Consider the following 26,360-nt stretch of genomic DNA (forward strand, 5'->3'; position numbering starts at 1 on the left):
TGATGAAGAATTTAGATTTTTTTTTTAAATGTTTTTATTGGATATTTTATAACAGAAGGTAAAATTGTTTTTTTTTTTAATTGTCTGTCTTTTTTTGTTTATAGTGCAAAAAATAAAAAACCCAGAGGTGATCAAATACTACCAAAAGAAAGCTCTACTTGTGGGAAAAAAAGGCCATATGTTTTATTTGGTTACAGCGTTGCACGACCACGCAATTGTCAGTTAAAGTAACGCGGTGCCATATCGCAAAAAATGGCCTGGTCGTGAAAGGGGGGGGGGGGGTTAATCTTATGGACATCAAGTGGTTAAAAAAGTGTCATACACCGTGAGGCAAAAGCATGGTCAGGAACCAGGCTGAGCTCAGTACCAGTGCAGCAGGCAGAGCAAGGTCCAGTAGCAGGCCAAGGTCAGTACGAGGGAAGCAGACAGAGAATAGTCAAAGGTAAGCCAAGGTCAGTATCTGGAATCAACAGAGCAAGGTCAGGAACAAGCCAGGACAGCAACGGAAGATCAATCAGCAAACAGGAACAAGGGGAAGCTGAAGAACATGCAGTGATTGGCACACACTAGCATCTCCTTTAAATAGGCAGCTTGGTGCCAATGCATGTGAACATGGACACCGATGCACTCAGACATACACAAATGTACCTACATGTCAGTGCATGCAGGATACAAGCCTGAGCTCGCCTGTGTGCTGGTACATGTTCACGAGCATTAGCTGCATGAGAATGAGCATTAGCTGTATACGTTTCCTGGCACCGGGTGTCTCATTGGAAACAGAGTGGTTTTAAGAGTCGTAGCACAACAGAGGATCCATTGTCATCACCATCAACAGCTCCTGGGGGGTAAGCACTACATAAGCTTTTTGAAACAACTGTATTTCTGTGGGTAAGTGGGGAATGAGGGGCAAATGTAAAAGCAACAGCTATACATTGAATTTTTACCTCTGTGTATATGCTACCTATAGGCACAGGTCTACTGGGCTTTCCTCTAAATCCTGGCAAAAAAAAGATGCTAATTTGGGGTCTCCTACTATGCTAGTATATGATTGCGCTCAGTTCAGTTGTCTTGGTATAAAGTGGACCTGAATTAAAAAGTTACGATTTTCTTTTATTTAGGGAACTTCAAAAAAGTTAATTAGATCTAAGCGATCCCGTGAAATATGGACTTTTTCTCTTGAAGGTCTCTTGAAACATAGCAGTCCTTTGTCCTTTGCCCTGGCACTCCTGTGCCCTGAGCCTCATAGCTGTATATCTGCAGTGTGAGATCATCTAAAACAGGGGTCTCCAGACTGTCTAAACAAAAGGGCCAGTTTACTGTCCCTCAGACTATAGGAGGGCCGGACTGTGACCAGTGGGAGTAGAAAATGCCAATGGGAGTAGACAGTGGCTCAGGCTTGGTGGTCAGTGGGAGTAATAAAGTGACATAGCTCCTATGGTCAGTAGTAAGAGGAATAATGCCCCATAATTAGTATTTACTGGAGGAATAGTGCCGCATTACTGGTGTCAGTGTGGGGAATAGTGCTCAATTATTAATATTAGTAGAAAGACTTATGCTCCTTTGTTGGTTACACTGAAAAGGAAAAATGGCCCATTGTTGGTGTCAGTGAAAAGAATAGTATCCCATTGTTGTTGTCAGAGGACGGAAAAATACCCCATCGTTGGTGTCAGTAGAAGGAATAATATCCCATTGTTGGTATCAGAGGAAGGAAAAATACCCCATCGTTGGTGTCAGTGGGAGAAATAATGTCCTGCTGTTGGTGTCAGTGGAAGAAATGGTTTCTTATTGTTGGTATCAGTGGAAAAATGGCTCCTCATTTTTGGTGTCAGTGGGAGGAATAAAACCTCATATCAGTGGTAGAAAGAGTGCCCCAATGACCAAATAAAGGCAAGCAAAGGGCTGCATGGATCATGCAGGCCACAGACTAGAGACCACTAAAGTACTACTGTGTTTAACTGCAAATTGCACCCAATTTGAAGATGTCATTACTGTAATGCTCACTCTTCTTGATGTAGAGAAAGTGGCAGTGGAAGTATCTCCCTGCTTGTAGTTCCTGCAGCTCTAATGCTAATTCCTGGTTCTCACCAGTCATTAGGGGTAGGTCTTATATTAGGGAGTAAAGCTCTTTTTTAACAAGATGGCCACCTCCACAAAAAGACACAGTGCAGAAGAAGAGACATTAGGTCAGTAATCAGGGAAAAGATCAGCTGTAAGGACATTATAGACAATACTGGTCACCAATTATTTTTTTTAAACAGCTTCAGGCCCTTTTTAAATACAGATTCAATGTAAGGGCCATGCAGAGATATAGAACTTTTCAGTGTCTCAGGTTAAAAATAGTTATATTTAACAAAATAGTTTTTTTAAGTAGGCAGAAGTTCTGCGGCAGTGGCAGTTTCCTTCAAATGACCACACACACACACACACACACACTGATAGTTTTAGGTACCAGGCAGGTTTGCGAGAAGCCATAGATCAGACTGAACTGGGCTGAGGTTGATATAAGTTAATTCAGTATTCCTGAATACACGGTAAAGTATCACATTTTGGAGCTCACAGTTTTATTGACTTTGCATTGAGTTTTAGCATGTTGGCTTTTAGTGCAATCTCGTGTAAGTCAGCCATCACCAGCACCCTAATTAGCTGTTCAGAAATAGCTGCCGGACTTATATTAGGCTGTCTGACAGTTCTCCAGAGGTTCAACGCATGCAGGACCTTGTCTGGTAGTTGCAGAGATCTGAAATATAAATGCACAGTCATTAGTAAGTGTGGACAGTGCTGAGGTTACTTTGGTGTTTCTCTAGCAAATTAATGTATTATGACCTGTCTAATCATGATGTATCATGTAATGTGTATGTACATGCAAAAAAAAAAAGAAATTGGTTCTAGTTTTGGTGAGAGCTCTTCTCTCCCCTCACCTCTTGGTCTCGCTGGCTTTGCTGGGGCATCGGGAGCTCAGTGCTGTCAATCAAAGCCAATGACAAGGGAGCGGGGGCAGGGCCGAGTCCCGTTGTCTTTGTCAATGGACGCAGCAGAGGGACTCGGGTGTGAGCACGCACGAGTGCCCCCATGGGAATTGGCTTCTCATGGGGGCGCACTGGCCAAAGAGGAGAGGCCAGGAGTACCAGTGGGAGACATTATACAGTTTTCCTATTTCCTTCAATTTCCTGTAGTGCAAGGTGAGTAATTATATTTATGACATGTAGTAGCACCACACAAAAACTATATATATATATATATATATATATATATATATATATATATATATATATTTATATTTATACATATACAGACAGTATACATAAAGAAGCTTCCTGATGACGCGTTTATTGCGAAATGCATTGAGGCTGCGCGTCCCCCTATTCTGACGTCATATCCGGGTTCCTGGTTCCTGCCTCTGGTGTATTGGAATGCACACTGCATCCTGGAGAGACGGCGATCGCACATTTTAAGCTGTACATATTGTTGCTGACTTACAGCACCTCTAAATGTAAGTGCGCATTTTTATTGGTTTCTGGGATTACATTTTTAATAAACATACTGCACAATGATGTTTATTATGCTTCTCCCGAGCTTTATTGTTGGATCAATGTAAGGAGATAAGAAACAAAAGAATCTCGCTAATAAATTACAAAAAGTGCATAGAAACTGTGAAAACAGTGTCAAATCCAAATGAACTGAAATGTAAATGAACTAAAAGAATACGGTGGCATCAAGGGTTAACCACCCATGCGACCTAGAAGTCCAAAACTGAGTGAACTAAATAATAGTCTACAATGGTGGCAACGAAATAAAACCACATATAAAGAAAAAATCCAAGTGAATGTAAAATATTCTTCCGTGAAAAGCAGTCCACCACCAAGAATGGAAGGGGTCACTCCTTACCGGAAAGCCATGATCCCCCACTACAGAGGATCATGACTCGCAAACAGCTGAAACTTGCAACTTGGAACTTGCATCGGTATCCACTACGAGGTCATCAAATCATCAGGGGTTATGGACCAGAATGTCATCCAGAAAGGAAAGCCTTAAGCCCCTGGAAGACGTGATGCTGTCACGAAACTCGTAGGGTGGAGCAGGACGACGCGCTGATGTCACCTCCAATCTAGTCAATGTAGACTATTATTTAGTTCACTCAGTTTTGGACTTCTAGGTCGCATGTGTGGTTAACCCTTGATGCCACCGTATTCTTTTAGTTCATTTACATTTCAGTTCATTTGGATTTGACACTGTTTTCACAGATTCTATGCACTTTTTGTAATTAATTAGCGCGATTCTTTTGTTTCTTATTTTTAGTGCTATATGGGTGTCATATTGTCAGAATCGCTGCTTTTTCACTATGATATGCAATTGATTTATATCACATTATTTAGGTGTTACATTTATTAATTTATTATTTAGCGCAGTTTTTCCCCTTTGTTTTTTCTTACCTTCAATGTAAGGAGATACCTCTGGGGTTAGGAGCCACTACTTCCATATTGGTTGCTGACTAATGCCGCATATACACGATCGGTTTTCTCGTCGGAAAAAGATATGACAGCTTTTCCCACGGGATTCCGCTCAAGTTTGCCTTGCATACACACGGTCATGCAAAAGTTCGCTGAAATTACGCCTGTAAAGAACGCGGTGACGTACAACACTACGACGAGCCGAGAAAATGATGTTCAATGCTTCCGAGCATGCGTAGGGATTTTGCACATCGGAATTGCCACGGACGATCGCATTTTTGGATAGGAACTTTTCCCGACCGAAAAATTGAGAGCATAGTCTCAATCTTTTGCTGGCTGAAATTCCGCCAGCAAAAGACCGATGGAGCATACACACGGTCGCATTTTCAGACAAAAAAATCTCATCGGTCTTTTGCTGGCCGAAATTCCGACCGTGTGTACGCGGCATAAGAAGTGAGAATTTTTGCAAGGCGCATTTACTATATATATTTGATGAGTTTGCATTTCTCACATACGTTTTGCGGTGGAGCACGGTTTCAAGAAAAAAAACCTTTTAACACCCATCTTTCAATCACGGTGATTGGACTGTTCTGTGAAGATTTCTGTCACTTTTTATGGAACCTCTACACTATGGACTGTTTGATTCATGTTGATAACTACTGATTGTTTGATTTATGCTGATTACCACATTATTTAATATAGTTTTTTGTGTTTAAGTTAGCACCAAACCTTTTATTGTTTTTGATTTCATATGTAGTGCAAGGGCCTGCCTGATTGCATACAAATTGAAAGGGTTTAGGTTTGACCTCATATTACTATTATTATTATTGTATATGGTTTAGGTAAATCTAAAGAAAAATTGTACAAGTATATAGTATAATGTATGGCCAGCCTTAGATTAAAATACACTGAAGATGGTTCCAGTGGGGAAACATGATGGATGTCTGGGGTATATTTATGTGCAAAACTGTAGTTCTTGAAATATGAGAAAGGTTAGTTTTTTGTAGAAATGCAAACTAGAAAATAAAAATGATACAACAAATTCACTAAAGGGGTAGGATATTGTATTAGTTCATTTCTTACTTGTTCTTTAATATTGCTTTGGCATCTTCACCTCGAAGCTGAAGTTTGGTGCACAGAAACGTAAAATCATCTGTAAAAAGACTGCTTGAAACTAGCTTAAAAATCTTCTGCATAATCCTTTCTACAATGAAGAAAATATACAGATATTAAACAGCATCTCCAGGCAAACCATTAAAATCAATCAGTGAACTCCTAATGCCATTGTTGTCATACCACAACCAAGCTAAAAACTGAAACACCATTCAATTTACCTTCAAATTTAGGGCTTAAATTACAAAAGCACCAGAAGGGCACACCAGCTTCGTGCATTACCTTTAAGTATCATTTATTTGTAAAAAACACATGTAGGTATACTCACAAATGAACTATAATTACAGGCTCCTAAACTCACTAGGACACCAACAACTTGACGAATACAGAACACATTCAGTAAATGGACCTGGATGACACTCCATGGCAAGGATAATAGCTTACATGTTTCAAGGCTTCTACCCTCTTCCTCAGAGCTCTGAATAAGGGGGTATATCCCTCGAAACACATAAGCTCTTGTTCCTGCCATGAAGTGTCATCCAGGATTGTCACATACACTTGTCATCAGTTCATTACACTTTAGCGATAAAGTGGTGTTTGTGTTTTTCTATTTGTTTGGATCACATTTAGGGGTATGGTATATAATATATATATTTTCAGAGTGCTTTTGTGTAGAACTGATGTCTCTTTAGAACTGATCGCTCTGTGTAGCTTCCCTCTCTGAGACCCACAACAGGTTCTTAGAACTGGGGAACACGCTGGACTGCAAATTTAGATGAATTCATAATAATTCAGGAAATATTTATACTGGTCCAGACACCGGGGCCTTGTGCCCTGGCTCTCTTTTTTAGCTCCCCAGGTCAGCAACACACACTTTACTGATATGCAGTGGTCTCTTCCACGGGTTATATATGGCCCACAGCTATGTGGGAGCACCTGCTTGTTGTAAAGTCCTTTCTTTGAACATACAGATACAGAAGGTTACAGAGCTAAAGTAAGCTCTCCCAGGCTCCTCTTTGAATCCCTTGTGGTAAAAGGAGACAGCTGAGGAAAACCTAGGAGGACCCTCTGTAGTTCTGTACTAGGTGGAGGTTGGATACAGAAGAGAGTGATGGAGGAAGATGATTTGGGTTGGGTAGGGTTTCCTGGGAAGAATGAGGTATTTTGCATTAAAACAACGGGTTGGCTGTTTGGGGGGTGAATGAGAGGGGAGACTTCATGCTAGGAGTGGGATTTTTGCTTAGGAGCGCAGAGATTTTTGCTTAGGGGAGTAAGGGTGGGGGAATTATTGCTGGTGGAAAATTTTGCTCTTGGAGAAGGAGGCAGAGTTTTTTTTCGGAGGTCCTGCCGAATTTTTTCTTTTTTTTAAAGTCAGCAGCTACAAATACTGCAGCTGCTGACTTTTAAAATATGGACACTTACCTGTCCAGGGCGCCTGCGATGTCGGCATCCGAAGCCGATCTGTCCCTCTGCTCTCGAGTGGAGGCGCCGCCATCTTCGCGATCCCACGGGTCCCTGCTGTCTTCTGGGACCTGTGTGTCTCCCAGAAGACAGTGGGGGGGGGGCGGAGGAGGCACCGGATATGGCATAGATATCCGCTGGTACCCACGGATATCTATGCCCAGAAGTGGGAGCAAATCCCTGGATCATACAGGTATCTGCTCTCTCCTCCCCCCTGAAAGGTGCCAAATGTGACACCGGAGGAGGATTCCGAAAAGCGTAAGTTTCATTTTTGGGTGGAACTCCGCTTTAAGGTAGAGATTTTTGCTTGGGAGGGACGGGGAGAGTTTTCTCTGGAGGAGGGATCTTTACTTTGATGGGAGGGGACATTAGCCTGGGGAGAAGGGGAATAAAAGAATTTGTGTTCGTTGGGAGGTTGAATTGATGCTGGGGGAATAGTGTTGATCTCTGCACTCTGCAAGTAGGTCTAAATGTTAAATATGCCTGACCCCTGTACTCTGAATTGTGTTTTGGGAACTCCTGATCACTGAACTGTGTACACTGGGAGCACAACATACAGAGTCCAGTGGTCCAAGAAGTATGCAATGTACAGCACAACATACAGAGTACAATGGTCAGGAATATGCCATGTACACTATTCTCTTTACACTGTGCTGATTGTGTTATAAACTTAGGGGTCCATATTGGGGTCCATACCATTGTTTTAAACCAGGGGTGCCCAACCAGTTGCCCGGGGGCTGGGATGGCGGGTTGGCATGCCCAGTTTGCGGGTTGCCGACCGCCATCCCAGAGCATCGGTGATGTGAATGAAGCCAGCGGTAGAGGAAGCAAGCGGCTGCAGAGCAGAGCCGCATAAGACAATGCTTCCTGTATAGCGCCACCTCCTGTCACAGGCGGAGTGATACCAAATGTACTCTGCCTGGGGCAGCAACAGCCGGCGAAACCTGAATAAAAGACTGTTATTAAAGAGGAAGTAAACCCTGATGGGTTTTACTTCCTCTTTTGCTCCCTGCAAAGCCTGCAAATTAAAAGCATAATGGGCTAGTAGGCATCGCCTACTAGCCCATTATGTGACACTTACAATTGAAAACAATTGAAAACCATTGCTTCCTTTTGGAACCAAGAACTTCTATGGTTGACAGATTGTGTCCCTGCTGTTGTTTTTATTTTCAATTATATGGAATGCCAAGTCAGTAACAAACCACAATAATAATAAAAATGTCTCTAACTTACACCCACCCCTGAGGAAGGAGGTACAGTATATTTACTCCGAAACGCGTCGGATGCAAGAATACTTCTGAAACTGTGTACATACATGTAAAAATGTCTGTTATGCATTCTGTATAGTATTTGGTATATTACTACTGTTTTTAATGTTAAAATTTAATAAATTACATTGGTATTAATATTTTGTAATGTTTTCTCCAAGTGCCTTAAAAGTCCACCATTAGGGGGTCCATTGTTTTATTGTTTATAAAATCACAGTGTATATATGGGCATATCTGTTCTGCAGTGGTTACTAGGCTGCTTTCAAACTGATCCGCAGGCGCAATGCAGTGCACTGTGGGTTCCTGCACTGAGCCATACACTTCTGTTTTTATGCCAAAATGCAGCTTACCTGCAGGAAAGCCACAGGTGCACTGCATTGCACCCACGGTGTGGGTCAGTGTGAAAGCAGCCTCAGGCCCCCTTCACACAATCGGTCTGACCAAATCGGACCCTCCATTCACCTCTATGGAGTGGCAGATGTAAACGGACTTGTGTCTGTTTACACCCATCTACCTCCAATCCGATCAACTAAAAAAACAGAAGGGGATCCCCCCCTTTCATCTGGGTAGATCGGAGGGCCCAGAGTAGAGTAGATTGCGCTGTGTCTGTGTCCACTTTGTATATGCAGGGTGGACACGAAACATGACATCCACCCGCTCCGCTCATTGTGGCCTGCGACTGGTTACCAAGTCGCTTAATTGGCCCTCGCTCCTCAAAAGGTTGGACACCCCGGCTTTGAACAAAACAAAATAGAATACCACACATTTATAAAACACAGACAGCAGTGTGCTTTACAAATGTGAATTGCACTCCGCTGTCTATGGGAGTACTTCTCAGTTCTCTGTGGATGTTGGATATGTAAACTGACTAAAAGATTCTTATATCTTGGAGACTTTTATTGTTGATATAAGTAAAATATACATTTTTTTCCCAGTGGAAAGTAATGGGTAGTCTTTACTACATGATGTTCATGTGGCCCTATATTCATGTTTCTACTCACCTTCCCTGATGTCAGTAGCCTGTAAGTAGCACCCGATAGGATAGAGCTGTCTCCCTTCACACACAAGACGTGGAGGTCTCACCATTGGATTTTTATCAAGATCAATTATATGCAGTTTCTTCAGGCGGTGGATGTCTCCAGGCAATGAAGTTAGCTTGTTACCTATAAAAAAGATGATTTATTTATATTGTCATATCTGCACCTTGAGTTGGAAACAGAAGTTGAGGATGCAAATAAGAACAGCTAAGAAGTGCAGTGTTACAATATTATAATATCCACACATGACGGAAGTGCTTCTCCGTGATCAGTACCCCCCAACGTCCAACCCAAGCACTTACATGTATCTGGTAAATGAAAAAATAAGGGGTGTTCTATGAAATAAATATTATTTATAATTATTAAGAGCAAAAAATTATTATTATTTAATTTTAAAAAATATAACCTTTATTATTATTTAATAAGTATGCACATTTATGATCAATTAAAGTGTGTATATTCCCTAATAATATGCACCTCTTATTTGTTCTAATGAACCAAATATTTGACCACCAAATAATTGGTGGTTAAACAGATCATTGAAAGTGTTTTTTAGGCCTGGTTCACACCTATGCATTTTTTAATGCATTTTTAGTTTTGCAGAAACACACTACAGTTCATTTAAAGGGGTGTTCCGACCGTGATTTTTTTTTCTTTTTTTAAGTCAGCAGCTACAAACACCGTAGCTGCTGACTTTTAATAAGGACACTTACCTGTCCAGCGAACCTGCAATGTCTGCCCTGCGAGGCCGATCCTTCCATCGGATCGGCTGTCAGCGCCTCCATCTTAACGAAGGGAAACAGGCAGTGGAGCCTTGCGGCTTCACTGCCCGTTTCCTACTGCGCATGCGCGAGTCGCGCGGCGCTTTGTGAATGGCCCCGTTGTTTTCTGGGACACACACATGTCCCAGAAGGCAACGGAGCCGCTCGCCGCAGAGGAGGAAGCGCCGCGGTATAGGAAGAGGCAGATTAGAAAGACTGCCTAGCAACAGGGGTTTCACGTAAGTTAAAAAATGTATTTTTTTTCCATTTTTTTTTGTTATTTTTTAAAGAATATTAGTGCAATTTTTTTTATTTTAGGCTGGCCCTCTGCTTTAATATGGTTTCCTATGGATGTAGTTCACATCTGTGCATTTTATGGGTTTTTTTTTCTTGTTTTTGGTTCCACAGACTTCAGTGGTTTAAAGATGTGTATTAAAAAATGCAAAATGCACCTACAATATGCAACCTGCAACCTGTACAAGTGTGAATCAGGCCTAATATCTGCTGAAAGTGCGCAAAATAAATTTAGTAAGATGATTTAGTAACCTAAATCAAATGTATTATTATTATTTCCATTGTTTTATTTTTATTATGACTATTATTAATAATAATACATTAAATACATTTAGAAAACTAAATCAAATGTTTAGTTGTTATAAAATCAAATGTATTATTATTTTTATTATTAATAAGTGAAATACATTTAGTAACCTGTGCTCTATGGATGTGCTGCAAAAATACCAATGTACAGAGTTATCGATTAATTCTGTGGACTACAGATCACCCCCCGTTATGGAGTGAGGAGAAGGGGAGATTTTCTGTAGACCTGACACATTTGCTGTCCTAGGGTGACCAGCTTGCTCCTGCTTAGATACAGTAAGTAAGTGCTGTGACTAGGGTTGCCACTTTTTCTTCAAGCCAAACCCGAACACTTTAGTACATTTTTATTTTGTTTTAGTATACACTATAGGATTGTAACAGACCTAGGACACCTTTGGGCACTCCAAAGATAATAGTAATATGGTGCACATAGAGCCCCCTCACCCTCCTGTCATGCCCTGTTCCAAGCTACATTCCTGTCTAAATAATGTGTCCGGGTTTCAGGTGGACTGAAACCCAGACACAATTCAAAACCTGGACTGTCCGGGTGAATCCGGGACAGGTGGCAACCCTAGCTGTGACCCTAGGACAGGAAGTATGCTACTGGCAGGATAAAAAAAAAAAGGACTGACAGATAAAAATAAAGGAGAAAAAAAATAATAATATGCCCACAACTTCTAAGGACTGGCACTCTGAAATCTATTACATTTTTATTCTTTGGTTTAGATAGGCTTTAGGGCTGGGTTTACATATGTGTGAATTGAATGCATTTTTCACGGCATCCAATTAGCATGACATGTGAGTGTGACTGGCTCTCAATCGAGCCGGTTCACACATGTGCGGGGCGGCCGCAGTGCGAACTCCAAAAGGGTCCTGTGCGTTTTTGGGTCCAGTTCAGGTGCGAATCAGGCAAAAATTCAGACCTGAATCCATACCTCTCAACTTTTTGAGATGGGAATGAGGGACACCTATCAGCAAAAGTATGCAGGCATAGGACACACCCCATGACACGCCCTCTTAAAGGAGAACTGTACAAAAAAAAACAAGATATGTTAAACCCACAAGTGCTTTTTTTACCACTACTATTCCTTTATATTGGCTTTTGGAATTTACAAATGCAGCAATTTAGAGATCAGATGAAAGGTTTAGCACTGGAAAACACTTTTTGATAGATAAAAAGTGAATTTTATATACATCTATATAGATCAGACCAAAATGAGGGACATATGAGGAGGAATGAGGGACAGGGGGACATTGCTCCAAATCAGGGACAGTCCCTAGAAATCAGGGACTGTTGGGAGCTATGTGAATCGCACCTGAACTGGTGAACAGAAATGCACCGGACCCCAGACTGGAAACTGCGGCTGCACATTTGTGAACCTGAGAGAGAGAATATTGAGATTCTGCATTCTTTGATTCTTTGCATTTATGACTGTTTCTGTATGAGGGTTATAAATAGGTACATAGTTGCAGACAATCATGGGTCCATGATGACAGTTTAGCCCCCTGGTTGGTCAACTTGTTACCCTTCAAGAAATGACCTTCCAGTTCTCTGCCAGTAATTTGGAAGGCCCATGAGGAGCCAAAGATATAAAGAGATCACAGGTGTGCCGGTATGTACCGCTCAGGTTTATGTGTTGCAGATCCTTCATATCAGCTATGGATGCAGGAAGGCAAGAGAGCTGATTGTTGGATGCAGATACATGCGTCAGACTTTTCATTTCTCCAATGTTGTTCGGAATTAATTTTAAATCGTTTTCTGAGATGTCAAGACTCTTGAGGTTTCTCAGTTTACATAGATCGTCTGGAAGATCTGTCATCTAAAAAAAAAACCAAAAAACAAAACACCAAAGCACACATTTAGAGGATATAATGCATAAACATATAACGCATATTAAAACCAATGTGTAAAATTCATGCAGTATTACACTATTACAATGCCAGTCTTTACACTACATAAGGGGTCTCCACAGTATGGACCCCTGGACCAAACCTGGCCCACTGCAAGATTTTGTCTGCCCTATGATGTAAAGGGAGACTCTGATGGAAACTCTGATTCAAGGGGAACTCTGGTATAAGATGGGACTCTGATGGGGACCCTGATGTAAGGGGGAACTCTAATGCAACGGGGATTACATCCCCTTAAAGGAGAATTGTACAAAAAACAAGATTGGTTAAACCCACAAGTGCTTTTTTTATCACTATATTACCAAAAGTATTGGTACGCTTGCCTTTACACACATGTAGCGATGGGTTGCTACGTGTTACAGCATCCACACATTTCACCCTGCTGCCAGACCCCTATTATGCCGCGTACACATGAGCGGACTTTCCGGCATACTTGGTCCGGCGGACCAGAGTCCGCCGCACAATCCGATCGTGTGTAGGCTTCCGCAGACTTTTTTTTCGCAAAAGTCAGCTGGACCTAGATTTGAAGCATGTTTCAAATCTTTCCCTTGTAAGTCCGCCTGACTCAGTTCCTGACGGAAAGCCCAGTCGTCTGTATGCTGGTCCGACGGACCAGAGACGACGCAAGGCTTCTTGGCTTCTTCTCTTCTTCCCATGTTGACACGACGGTCATAACTGTTGACCACGCCCCCTAAAACGTCACAGTCCCAGCATGCCCAGGGACTGTGACGGCATAAGGGGGCGGGGTCTCCGCCTATATAAGTCACATCGGAGCTCTCAGAGAGCATTCCAGCTGGAGAGACTGTCGTGTCAACATGGGAAGAAGAGAAGAAGCCAAGAAGCCAAGAAGCCAAGAAGCCCAGAAGCCAGAAGCTAGAAGTCCGGGCCTCCGCTGGCAAACGAGCGGCATGAAGATAGCGGAGGAGCCGGCAGAAGAACTGGAACACCGGGAGAAGAGGCCAGAGAGAGCGAGAAGAACCAACCGGACGCCAGGAGAAGAGGAACCGGAGGGACCCCCGAAGCCGGAAGAAGACCCCCCCGAGCTGTCTAATAAATTACTTCAAAAACCTGTGTAGTGTGTTTTATTATTGACACTTTTTCCCCAGGTAAATGTGTAGGGGTACCATGGCCCCGCACCCACCCCCCCATGTTGAGGGCATGCGGCCTGGTACGGTTCGGGGGGGGGGCGCTCGCTCATCCCCACTCCCTTTCCTGACCGGCCGAGCTGCGTGCTCTGATCAGGGGCTGGTATGGATTTTAGGGGGGACCCCACCCTGTTTTTTCGGCGTAGGGGGTTCCCCTTAAAATCCATACCAGACCTAAGGGCCATGTATGCCCCGCGACGGGGCTTGCAAGGTGTCAATCTCCCCGATAAAAGCAGCGAGATTCACTTCCTTTTCTAGTCCCGTCGTACCCGAGTCACGTTCAAAATTAACGGACTTGTCCGTGTGTGGGCAAGTCCGTTCATTCTGAAAGTCCGCCATAACTCCGGCGAAAGTCCATCGGAAAGACGGGCGGACTTAGCCTGCCAGAAAGTCCGGTCATGTGTAGTCAAGTCCATCCTTTCAGAAAGTCCGGCGGTAGTCCGCCGGAAAGTCCGACGGGAAGAACGTCGGACCAAGTCTGCCGGAAAGTCTGCTCGTGTGTACGCGGCATTAGACATACTTTGTAGTCAATGAACAGTGTTTTGCTTGTTTTTGTTATTTTAGGGGATTGAACTTGGTTGGGGGAAAGGGACATGGGATGCCCATAGGATAAATTAGTACTTTGTAGAATAAAGGAACTGTGTCACAATTCTCAGGACAAGATGGCTGACCCTAAACTTGACAGAATTTTACCTCAGAACACTTCTTCCTCCAGCACACTACTTTACTGTCCAAGTCTTATGCCCTGTACACACGATAAGACTTTCCGACAGAAAATGTGCGATCGGAGCTTGTTGTTGGAAATTCCGACCGTGTGTGGGCTCTATCGGACTTTTTCCATCGGAATTTCCCACACACAAAGTTTGAGAGCTGGCTCTAAAATTTTCCAACAACAAAATTCGTTTGCGTAAATTCCGATCGTGTGTAGACAATTCTGACACACAAAGTGCCACGCATGCTCGGAATCAAGCAGAAGAGCAGCACTGGCTACTGAACTTCATTTTTCTTGGCTCACCGTACGTGTTGTACGTCACCGCTTTCTTTTGCGTTTGGCATTTCCGACCAACTTTGTGTGACCGTGTGTATGCAAGACAAGTTTGAGCCAACATCCGTCGGAAAAAATCTGATGGATTTTGTTGTCGGAATGTCCGATCGTGTGTACAGGGCATTAGTAATCCTGTCACGCCATCAGAACATGACTAGGCCTCACTCTGAATAAGTCCCAGTGAATTTTCTTGATGACACTTTGTAGACCGGGGCCTGCAGTACCCCTTTATGGCAGCAACCGTTTACTTGAGCAGAACAAATGGTGATGGACTACTGATCCCAGCAAGTCCGACTGTAAACAAGGAAGGGATGGATTCCCTTCAGGGATTAGAATCCATTTCTTCCCCTAGTAAAAAGAGCACACAGCGCACACCAAAACACTGGTTAGGCACACATTTAACTCTTTGATCGCCCTTGATCTTTAACCCCTTCCCAGCCAGTGTCAGTACAGTGACAGTGCATATTTTTAGCACTGATCACTGTATTAGTGTCACTGGTTCCCAAAAAGTGTCAGTTAGGTGTGTGATTGTCCGCCGCAATATCGCAGTCCCGCTATAAGTCACTGATCACCACCATTACTAGTAAATAAATAAACATTTAATATCTATACACCATAGTTTGTAGACGCTATAATGTTCGCATAAACCAATTAATATACGCTTATTGGGATTTTTTTTACCACAAATATGTAGCAGAAAACATATTGGCCTAAATTTATGAAGAAATTACAATTTTTTTTCAATATTTAAATTGGATTTGTTTTATAGCAGAAAGTAAAAAAAAAAATTTTTTTTTTCCATAATTGTTGGGCTTTTTTTTGTTTATAGCGCAAAAAACAAAACAAAAAACGCAGTGGTGATCAAATACCACAAAAACAAAGCTCTATTTGTGGGAAAAATGACATAAATTTAATTTGGGTACAGCGTTGTATTAACGCGCAATTGTCAGTTAAAGTAACGCAGTGCTGTATCGCAAAAAGTGGCCTGGTCATGAAGGGGGGGGGGTAAAACTTCCGGAGGTCAAGTGGTTAAACTGGAACATAGGCAAGAATTAAAATATAAATAAGCTACATGCTCAGTAAATGATTAAATCAGCTGCTGAAATTGCTTAAAACTGAGGGTTTAATATCACTTTAAATGGTGGTTTATATCTGCCTATAGTTCAGGTTTAATAACTAAAATACTCAGATCTCCTTTGTATATGATTTATTATTTGCTAAAAATGTAAGCTGATATTCTGAATTCACTTTAACAGACAGACCTTGTCGGAACTCTTTGGTGTACATGTAGTGCTGGTTGAGAAGCTATAGTCCATAGATATTGTCCACAGTCTAATACAGTGGAACCTTGGTTTACGAGCATTATCCGTTCCAGGAGAAGGCTTGTAATCCAAAGCACTCACATATCAAAGCGAGTTTCCCCATAGAAGTCAATGGAAACAAAGATAATTCGTTCCGCATTGACTTCTATTGCATGCAATACCGCATGTGGCCAGAGGTGGGGGGGGGGGTGCGACGGAGAGCCTCGGAAATACTCGGGGACAGCTCGGCTAAACTCAGAAACCCTCGGAAACTGAGTATTTCCGAGCGTTTCCGAGTGATTCTGAGTATTTCCGAATGGCTCTGAACCATTCCCAGTGTCACCAGCGCCCCCGCACCTCTGGCCAATTGCAGTACTGCACACCCCATTAGCTTGAATCCTGCTCATTTTGCGAGACAACACTCGCAAACCGAGTCAGGATTTTAAAAAAAAAGTTGCTCGTCTTTCAAAACCCTCGTTAACCGCGTTACTCGTCAACCAAGGTTCCGCTGTCTTTCTCAACCTTTTTTTTACCACAGAAGAGCTCTTTTAAATCATTTTTGGAACCCCTGAAAAACAAAATTCATTTAGCTTCAGTGGGAAAAATGCTCCCCATTCAGTGGTGGTGAGAATGCCACCCTTACAGACACCTAAAAAGTTCACTGATGTCATAATGCTGGCTCTGCCAAGTGGCATTAGCCCTGGAACTATACAGGAAGCATCAGATGGGAGTTCAATCAGCCAAAATTCAAGGAACCCCTAGCAACCTCTGAAGGATCCCTATGCTTCCACAGAACCCTGGTTGAGAATGGCTGGTTTAAAATATACAGTTTCAACAGGTTCCACAGAAGCCATGGTTTCCATACCCTCCACTGATGATGGTCTACAAGCCTGAAACAGCTATATTCAATTTGAAGTAAATGATTCTAAATTAGGCTGTATCTGTACTATACATAACTGGTTCTGGATGTACAGTTAGCCGAGGGAGCATAGAAGAATAAAATTGCATGGCTGTGCCCTAAAATGAGGCATGAATCTATTTTTTTGGAATATGTGATGCAATGAAACTGGTAAATACTTTGTGCATTAATAAGGCTCTACTGTTCTACATACTGGTTCATTGGAAGCCTTTTCGTTTTCTTTTGGCCCATATGCACAAGGTTATATTTCCTAATAGGTTCAGATAAAAATCACGGCTGGTTTTGATCTGAGCAGATGGCATAAAGCAAAAAGGACTATGATTTGTACTGCTACATTTATTAAATGCAGCAAAGGCATGCATCCCGCTGTGTTGGAAGCAGTCCCCTGCACCATCCTCTTGTGGTTCACCAGGGTCAACTAGACTCACCAATGGAGACACTGCTAGCCTCAGCCAACAATAGGGAAGAACGCTGTAATAAAACGTGGTATTACTGGATGGAGTTCATGTGTACCCCTGAGTATAAAGGCCTTATGGGCTCACATGCTTAAGTCCTACTCTGTTTTTACCCACCCCCCTGCGGGATTGGAGACTAAATGATTACCAAGCAGTTGCTCGGATAATGCACAGTTCCCTGGCTCCATCCCACCTTTCCTTACTTTCTTCCTCCCGTACTTCCTTCTTTTCTCCCCCCCAATGAGAGTTCTTTTTTCTTTGTTTTTTTTCCCTCTTCTTACTTTTTTGGTTGTTACCCTGTTTTGGGCAGACCTGTTTTTTTTTCGTATATGCAGGTGTAGTCTCCCTCTTTTAGGCTTATGGGTCTTTTGACCGAGGGCCTCAAGTGAATGTTACTTTACCAATATGGCATTTGAAATTAATTAAAGTGGTTGTAAAGGCACAAGGTTTTCTACCTTCATGCATCCTATGCATGAAGGTAAAAAAACCTTCTGTGTGCAACAGCCCCCCTAATACTTACCTAAGCCCCCTCTCGATCCGTCTTCGAGAACCTTGGCTTTCTGGGTACTCGCACTCCTGATTGGCTTTTGGCAGCAGCGGGACCCATTGCCTCCCGCTACTTTTAATCACAGCCAGTAAGCCAATCAGGAGACGGAGGGGCGGGGCCGAGCCGCAGCTCCATGTGTGAATGGACACGCAGAGCTGTGACTTGGGACCGCACCTGCTTGGGTGCCCCCACAGCAAGCTGCTTACGATGAGGGCACCTAGCAGGAGTAAGGGGCCAGAAGCGCCGGCGTGGAACGGAGAAGAAGAGGATCTGGGCTGATCTGTGCAAAACCATTGCACAGAGTAGGTAAGTATAACATGTTTGTTATTTTAATGATTTTAATGTATATAAAACGAGGGTTTAGTAACACTTTATTGATGTGCTCCTGGTTTTATGACTAATGGCGCGTACACACGAGCGGACTTTACGGCAGACTTTGCCCGGCGGACGGGATTTGGTCGGACAATTCAATCGTGTGTGGGCTCCAGCGGACTTTGTTTTCTCAAAAGTTGGACGGACTTAGATTTGAAACATGTTTTAAATTAATCCGTCGAAATCGAGTCCGGTCGAAAAGTCCGCCGTCTGTATGCTAGTTCGACGGACAAAAAGCCACGCTAGGGCAGCTATTGGCTACTGGCTATGAACTTCCTTCTTTTAGTCCGGTCGTACGTCATCACGTACGAATTCAACGGACTTTGGTGGATTGTGTGTAGGCAAGTCCGTTCATTCAGAAAGTCCGTCGTAAAGTACGTCGAAAAGTCCGCCGGGCAAAGTCTGCCGTAAAGTCTGCTCGTGTGTACGCGGCATTAAAGTTTTGCTTGACAGCTGGGCGGAGATACCATCGATTTTTGCCAAGATAAGGTTATATGTATTTGCGTTTCCCAATGCTTGTTATGTCAATGCCTACTAAGATTGTATTGCGTGCTTGTACTTTTAAAAGTTTAAAATATAGAATAAAAAAAAAAAGTCTATGGTTTGAATTGGATATTTTCAGTCAAAAGTACTTTTTCCTCCCACAGCTACAGCAATGTTTTTAAACCCATGAAGTCAAATTTACTTTTGTAAAATATAGCATTCCCATCTCACTCTACAAAGATATATTTTTTTATAGTCTGGTATATAAACATGAATGCTTGGGCCAGTGAGCAAAGATTAGCAAATATTTGATTACCTTTGTTCCCTTCTCTTGCTTGAGATTCAGTGTTTCCAATGACAGAACAGAGCAAACCTCAACAGGAAAAGCTCTAAAATGATTGTTCGAGAGGTCCAGCTCCATCAATGTTTGTAGCCAACTGATTTGTTCTGGCAAAAACTGAATCTCATTGTCCGACAGGTTTAGTCTCTTGAGACTCTTTAAAGTGCAGAGTTCAGGAGGAAAATGTGTAAACTTATTACACTGGAGAAGAAGATCAGTCAAAGAATCCATCTCAGACACGTTTGGGGGGACTTCACAAAGTTCATTCCTGCTCAGATCTAAGTAAATGAGATTGTTAAGTGTGCACAAGTAAACTGAGAAAGTACTTAATTTGTTTCCACTCATCTCTAAGCGTTTCAGATGCCTGTTGTAAACAATGGTCTCGGGTATGTTATGAATTTCATTTTTATTAAGGTTCAAATGTAGAAGTGTTATCATGGAGGACAACGCTTGTGGAACCTCCGTCAGCTTGTTACCACTCAGATCCAGCTGGCTGATTTGCAAACAATTTTTCAATTCGATTGGAACATAAATAAGCTGATTTTCAGCCCAGGAAAGCGATGAAAGGCTTTTAAGGTGAGATAGTTGCTCTGGTAAAACTGCCAATGCGTTTTGGTCAACCCGAAGCTTCTTTAGGTTTTTTAGCTTGTGAATATTTCCCGGAAGAGCACACATATGGTTGCCACTTAAATTTAAATTTTCTATACTATGACAGCTGCAGATGCTCTCCGTGATGAACTGAAGCAAATTATTAGAAATAGAAAAAACTTTGAGATGTTGCAGTTGATTGATTTTGTCCGATAATCTGGTTATACGGTTGTTATCAAGGATAAGTTCTTCCAAGCTGGTCAAGTTGTAAAGTTGTACAGGTAAAAAGGTGAGCTGGTTATTACTTAGTGACAGTTCTCGAAGGGCTTTCAGGTCACCAATTTCTTTTGGCAAACTTTTGATCTGGTTTCCACCTAAACAGAGCTTGACCAACTGCAGGAGCCTGAAGATTGACTTGGGCAAGCTAGACATCTGATTGCCGTCTAAATTTAGCACATGTAGGTTTTTAAGATTGACGACTGACTCAGGCAACGTTTTTAGGGAATTCCCGCTAAGTCCCAAGATCTGAAGGGTTGCAAGGTCTCCAATACATGTAGGTAATTGTGTGAGATGGTTATTGTTGGCAAATAGTTGTCTGATGTGTTGGAGGTTTGAAATGTTATCTGGGAGAGATGTAATTTGGTTACGGTTTATGTTTAAGGCCTGTAATTGTGAAAGATATCCTAGTTCAGAAGGCAGACATTGCAACCTGTTTCCTTCAATGGATAATTTCTCAAGATGTAGGAGAAGCTTCACATTTTGAGGCACGTGCTGGATCAGATTGTTGTCCAACTGCAGAGTCTTTAAGGTTGGGCATTTAAAAATATCTGCAGGAATTTCATTTAGCTGCTTACTGTTAAAATTGAAAGTCGTAACATTGTCCGTCTCTGGTGACATTGTTGCTTTCAAATCTGTAGATGACAGTAAATATAGACAGTTTATATAGACCAAACTTGAATGCTAAATCTACAAATCTATACTGTATAGCCACGAAACCCTAGAGAAGAACTGTGTTAAAGAGTCCGTATTGAGGTCCCAGTGTTATTTTATTTAGAGGTTTCTGTAGAGATCCATTGGGGTGAAAGCCGTCAGTGGGGCAGTTTCTGGGAGGGGACCAGCTGCTGCTTTTTTTTTTTTTTTCAGTCTGTGGCTGAAAAAAAAAGTTTATCTGGATGTGACATCATCAGTGTGTGGTCTTCTGTCTATTGCACTGACAGTACTGGGAGCAAGGATGAGCTCCTTGGCCAACACCTGGCACCTACCCATTCAGTGCAAAGTGATACAATGGGGGTTGATTTAATAAAGGCAAATAGGCTGTTTACTTTGTAAGGGAAGTTGCACTGTGCATGGAGTAATCCCCAGAGCTTACTAGATGTGATGCAGTTTCACGTTGCAAAAAATTCCCAATCATGTGCAAGAAAAATTTTTAAAAAATGCATTTTTGCTTGCACGTGATTGTGTGATGGATGTCAGCAAAGTGCAACTTCCCTTGCAAAGTGAATAGTCTGTTTGCCTTTAGTGAATAAATTCCGATGTCTTTATAAATGGCTCTAAGCACCCTTAACCCTCCCCACTGCTCCTCCCCAACCCTGTCCTGTTGCTCCTTCCTTGCTCTTAGCCGGTGACAGTATTAAGCACAAGTTTCCTCTAATACTTTGACTTGCTGGCTTGATTCTTTGTATCCCTTTGAAAAGGTTCAGCTTAGTACTGGATATATTGTGGCATGAACGAGTAATCTAATCACCAGCAATTGAAGCCTTACTTACACCATGATGCTGAATTATTACTCACATTACCATGTTGGCACAAAGTGAGCTATTCAATGTTATAAGGGAAAGAACAAGAAAACCCTGGGAACCACCAAGGGCTGTGAGTCAGTGCATGGAAAGTTTGGCATTTAGGTGGTACCCTTTACTGACTAACTTAAAGTGGAACTTTAATCAGAAAATTAAGTCCTGCTAGATCACTTCAGGCTGGCCCCTTTTGCAGGTATAGCTATGTAAAAAATTAAAAATAAGTGTCTATACTGTTTAACTACTTGCCGACCAACCAGGGGTTGCAGGAAAGAAAGCCGTCTCCGCTGGGAGAAGACAGTGCTTATCGCTAGTGGATATAGCAGCCGCTAGCGATAATCGTAAGAGAATCCTACAGGCTGGTTGTACCCAAGTTGATCGATCAACTTGGTACATTCAGCCTGCCCATTAATGGCTTGAATCTCAGCCAGTTCCTGTTGAACCATCACCACAAACACATGTGTTGCAATTTTAATGCAATTTTATGCATTTTGCCGTTTTCTTTTTTGCTGCTTATAGGAAAGTATGACGGTTCTGTTCATGTAGTGCGTCTTCGATGTGACTTTACACTCTCTGGCAATCAAGTAGCATCAAAGTCGCATCAAAGTAGTGCGGGAACCTTTGGGTCAAAAGTCGCATATTAGGGTTGGTGTTAAGGGCTAGGGTTAGCATTAAGGTTTGGGGTTAAGGGATGGGATTAGTGTTAAGGGCTAGGGTTAGCTTTTAGGGTTAAGGGTTAGGGTTAGCGGCCGAAAAACACATAGATGTGAACGTGTCCCATAGGAAACCATGGTAAATAGACTGTAGTGCATTTCTGCAAAATGCAAAACGCACTAACAAATGCATAGGTGTGAACCGAACCTTATACTAACCCTAGCCATTAACACTTAACCCTAAGCCTAACATGCGCCTTAGGACACATAAAGGTCCCTGCACTACTTTGATGCTACTTGAGTGCCAGAGTGCTAAAGTCGCATCAAAGTCACACTTTTAATGAACAGAACTGTCATGCTTTCCTATTAGCAAAAAAACGCATCAAAAATGCATGTTCAAAAATTCTAAATGCTTTGCAAAATGTGCCAGAATATGCATTAACCGCAACCTACATAGATGTGAACCTAGCCTAAATGTTCCTTGCCCAAAAAACAGACATAAACAGAATGGACGTAAATGGATGACATCCGTTTACATCTGTCTAAATGGAAAAGGATTCTGTTTAAAAGAAAAAAACAAAAACTGACAAACTCAGTTAGCTTAAAGCGGAGTTCCAGCCTTTTTTTTCACCCTCGCGATGGTCGCAGCTTATTGAATATATTCCGGCTTATGTATTATGCTTATGTCAGTGATGTAGGCGGATGTAAGCAGATGATCCTCCATGTACATCTGTCCGCCTATAGATATACATTGTGGTTCAGTCTGAAAAACTGAGCCAGATCCAAACTGAATGCCCTAGGGGACATAGAGATTTGATAACTGAAACGAATGAACATTTATTAGTCCCATTTGTCACACTTTGACTAGATGTAACATTAGTAACATTAACCACTTCAGCCCTGGAGGATTTGGCTGGCCAAAGACCAGAGCACTTTTTGCGATTCGGCACTGCATCGCTTTAACTGACAATTGCGTGGTCGTGCGATGTAGCTCCCAAACAAAATTGACGTCCTTTTTTCCCCACAAATAGAGCTTTCTTTTGGTATTTGATCACCATCTGCGATTTTTATTTTTTGTGCTATAAACAAAAAAAGAGCAACAATTTTGAAAAAAAAGCAATATTTTTTACTTTTTGCTATAATAAATATCCCCAAAAATATATAAAAACGCACTCCTAAGGAGTGATTCTAACTGTGGGGGGATGGGCTGTGTGTGACACTACACTGATCACCGCTCCTGATTACAGGGAGCTGTGATCAGTGACAGTGTCACTAGGCAGAATGGGGAAATGCTTGTTTACATTAGTATTTCCCCGTTCTTCCTCTCCGTGAGACGATCGCAGGTATCCCCGTGGACATCGAGTCCGTGGGACCCGCGGTCAGGCTCACGGCGGGCATGCGCGTGCCACCAGTGGTCGATTAATTAGGGTACAACCAGCCTGCTGGATCGTGTTGCGATTATCACTAACAGTTGCTATAGCATCTAGCGATTATCACTGTCTTCTCCCCCTGCCTCCACCAGGAGAAGACAATGGCCCGGCAGGAAGGATTCCAGCATCAACACTGTCTGTGTTGATGGGGGAATCTAGCAAATCTCTTTCCTGCAACCCGTGGTTGCAGGAAAGAAATTCATTGTGTGTATGGCTGGCCTAACCAGACACCGCTAAGCTGAGAGAAAGCGCCTCCCGACCTGAAATCCCCCGGTATTGGGGACATATTTCATTAAAGCAGAGTCATATCCAGCGTTGGCTCCTAAGATATGTGTCATCAATGACAGTGGCACCCTCCGCTTCTAGCATCACGATATTTGCACGAACTGCGCATGCGCGAGATCAGGAGGTACATGCCGGTTAGCCAGTGTCCTGTCAGAATACCGCTACCCATCAGAAAATGTAACGGAAGTGACGTTCTAAGCAAAAAATGCTTGCTGCACATGTGACATGCATTCTAACATGGCCGCTATGCGTTCCAATAGGTTCCTAATTTGACAGAACACAAAGGCAGCAGCGGACATCTTCTTACACCCAGACAAGTCTTTCAATTTTACACTTATTTTAGCAGTAAACTCACCTTATATACAGAAATACAGTATTTTTAAATCTGTGACACTGTTTTGATATTGCATTTGAAAAGTAGCGACAAGCCTGCAATCAGAAGGTGGCGACAGCCATCTTGGCACACCACGCACTGCTCGGCGCCAACTTGATTTGGCGCCCAGAGACATTTTTCCACGCCCTCACTTGGTCACGGTGAAATAGTCTATTTCAATAAATACGGTGAGTTAACTGCTAATATAAGTGTGAAATTCAAGACTTACCTGGGTGTAAAAAGATGTCCGCTGCCACCTTCGTGATCTGCCAGACTAGGAAACCTATTGAAACGCATAGTGGCCATGTTAGAACGCATAGCGCATGCGCAATAAGCAATTTTGTTTGCAACGTCACTTCTGTTGCATTTTCTGATGGGTAGCGGTATTCTGATAGAAGACCAGCAGCAACGTATCCAGGAAGGAGTTACGGGCGCGCTTCAGATGCCCACATTGAAGATGGGAGGGCACTTGCTACAGAGGTGACGGTGAGTACATCGCTTAAAGCGTTTGTTAAGCCAAAAAAAAATAATTCAGATCCTGGTCCCTTAAAGCAGTTTAAACAGCACAGTGCTTGTGCTGTGTAATCTGCCCCCCTCTAAACTGTAAAAAAAACCTGCCTGACCCTGCCACTTCTGGTATCCCCTCTTGGTACTGACCATGAAAATCAGGGCTGCTGAGCCCTGACCACCGTGGTCAGAGTGCCTCCCTCCATCTTACCCAGCTGTCCTCTCTGCTCTACTCCTCATCCCCTCTTTCCTGTCTGTCAGCTCCCTCTCTGTGTCTCTGTCTCCGCCTGCCCCGCTAAAAAAAAAAAAAAAAAAAAAAAAAAAAGGACCTACAATGGTCACTGCCAGCTAGGGTTGCCACCTCATCCCTTTAATCCAGGACACATATTAATTACACCAGTTCTGAGGCTGATTTAACGCAGATAAAGCACCAAGTGAGTTTAATTACCACCTTAATCAGCCACAGAACCTGTTTAATTACTGTAATTTGTTGCCTTAGAATAAAGGGATGATGTGGCAACCCTACTACCAGCCCCTCTATTAGAGCCTGGCATACCACACTATGTAAGTCATTTCTAAAAACAAGTGTTGTAAATACCTGTTTATCACTATCTTCAGGCCGGTCACGTGACTCGTGGCCGCTTTACAGCTCTGAGACAGGGCTTCTGCGGGAGGCCACGTGATCTCCCCGGCTGACGTCAGAGGGAGATCTCGGCCCCTCCCGCAGAAGCCCTGTATCGGAGCTGTAAAGTGCCTGCAAGTCACGTGACCGACCTGAAGATAGTGATAAACAGGTATTTACAACACTTGTTTTTAGAGATGACTTACATAGTTTGGTGGGGCTGGCAGTATTTGATAAATTTGACTTAAACACTTCAATAAAACAAAAAAGACTACACATAACATACACACACACATACATAAGCCGGAATATATTAAATAAACTGCGACCATCGCGAGGGTGAAAAAAAAAGGCAGGAACTCCGCTTTAAGCTATTACTGAGGCACAACAGAAAGTCTACAGACAATACACCTGGTTGCTATGGGAAAGAAATGGGATTAGCTGTCATACTGCCTACTTACCAGAGCTGTTCAGGAGAAGCAGGCTGAAGAATCCGGAGACTTGAAGTTGATTCGAATCCCTATTGAACTGACAGAACATTGAGGGGGGGTCAGTGAGCAGAACTTCACTAAACCAAAGTTCACATTTCTCTCCTCAGGAGCTCCTTCTAAGCCCCAGCTGACTGTAACAGTGATTGCAAGCAACCAGGAGCAGACATGTTGCTATGGGGATGTACATAAACACTCACTGAAGGAAATGTAGGGACTTAGTTACACTGGATGTGGTCAACAACTATTTACTTTTGCTATTTCTCAGCAGAGGCCATTCCCGTATTCCAAACATGTCTATTTATTCTCTACCCTGAGCTGACCATTGTAAAGTGACAGCTCAGATGATTCATTCATGACGACAAGGCTGTGTGTACAATAGATATGCAGAGAGCTGAGGAGGCCGTATGTAGGGCCT

At 42.7% G+C, this 26,360-nt stretch overlaps 1 protein-coding gene across 1 annotated transcript; it reads right to left on the reverse strand.

Annotated features, from left to right (window-relative positions):
* Window positions 1-1,942: 1,942 nt before the first annotated feature.
* Window positions 1,943-26,120, reverse strand: LRRD1 (leucine rich repeats and death domain containing 1). The gene is made up of 6 exons (XM_073632656.1): window positions 25,916-26,120; window positions 19,180-20,702; window positions 12,310-12,508; window positions 9,292-9,453; window positions 5,532-5,652; window positions 1,943-2,737 (listed from the first exon to the last, which is right to left on the reverse strand). The coding sequence occupies exons 1-6, from the start codon at window positions 25,992-25,994 to the stop codon at window positions 2,554-2,556; spliced, it is 2,268 nt and encodes a 755-aa protein (XP_073488757.1). The 5' UTR covers window positions 25,995-26,120; the 3' UTR covers window positions 1,943-2,553.
* Window positions 26,121-26,360: the final 240 nt, after the last annotated feature.

Source organism: Aquarana catesbeiana, linkage group LG05 (assembly GCF_042186555.1).
Source record: "Aquarana catesbeiana isolate 2022-GZ linkage group LG05, ASM4218655v1, whole genome shotgun sequence".
Taxonomy (NCBI): Eukaryota; Metazoa; Chordata; class Amphibia; order Anura; family Ranidae; genus Aquarana; species Aquarana catesbeiana.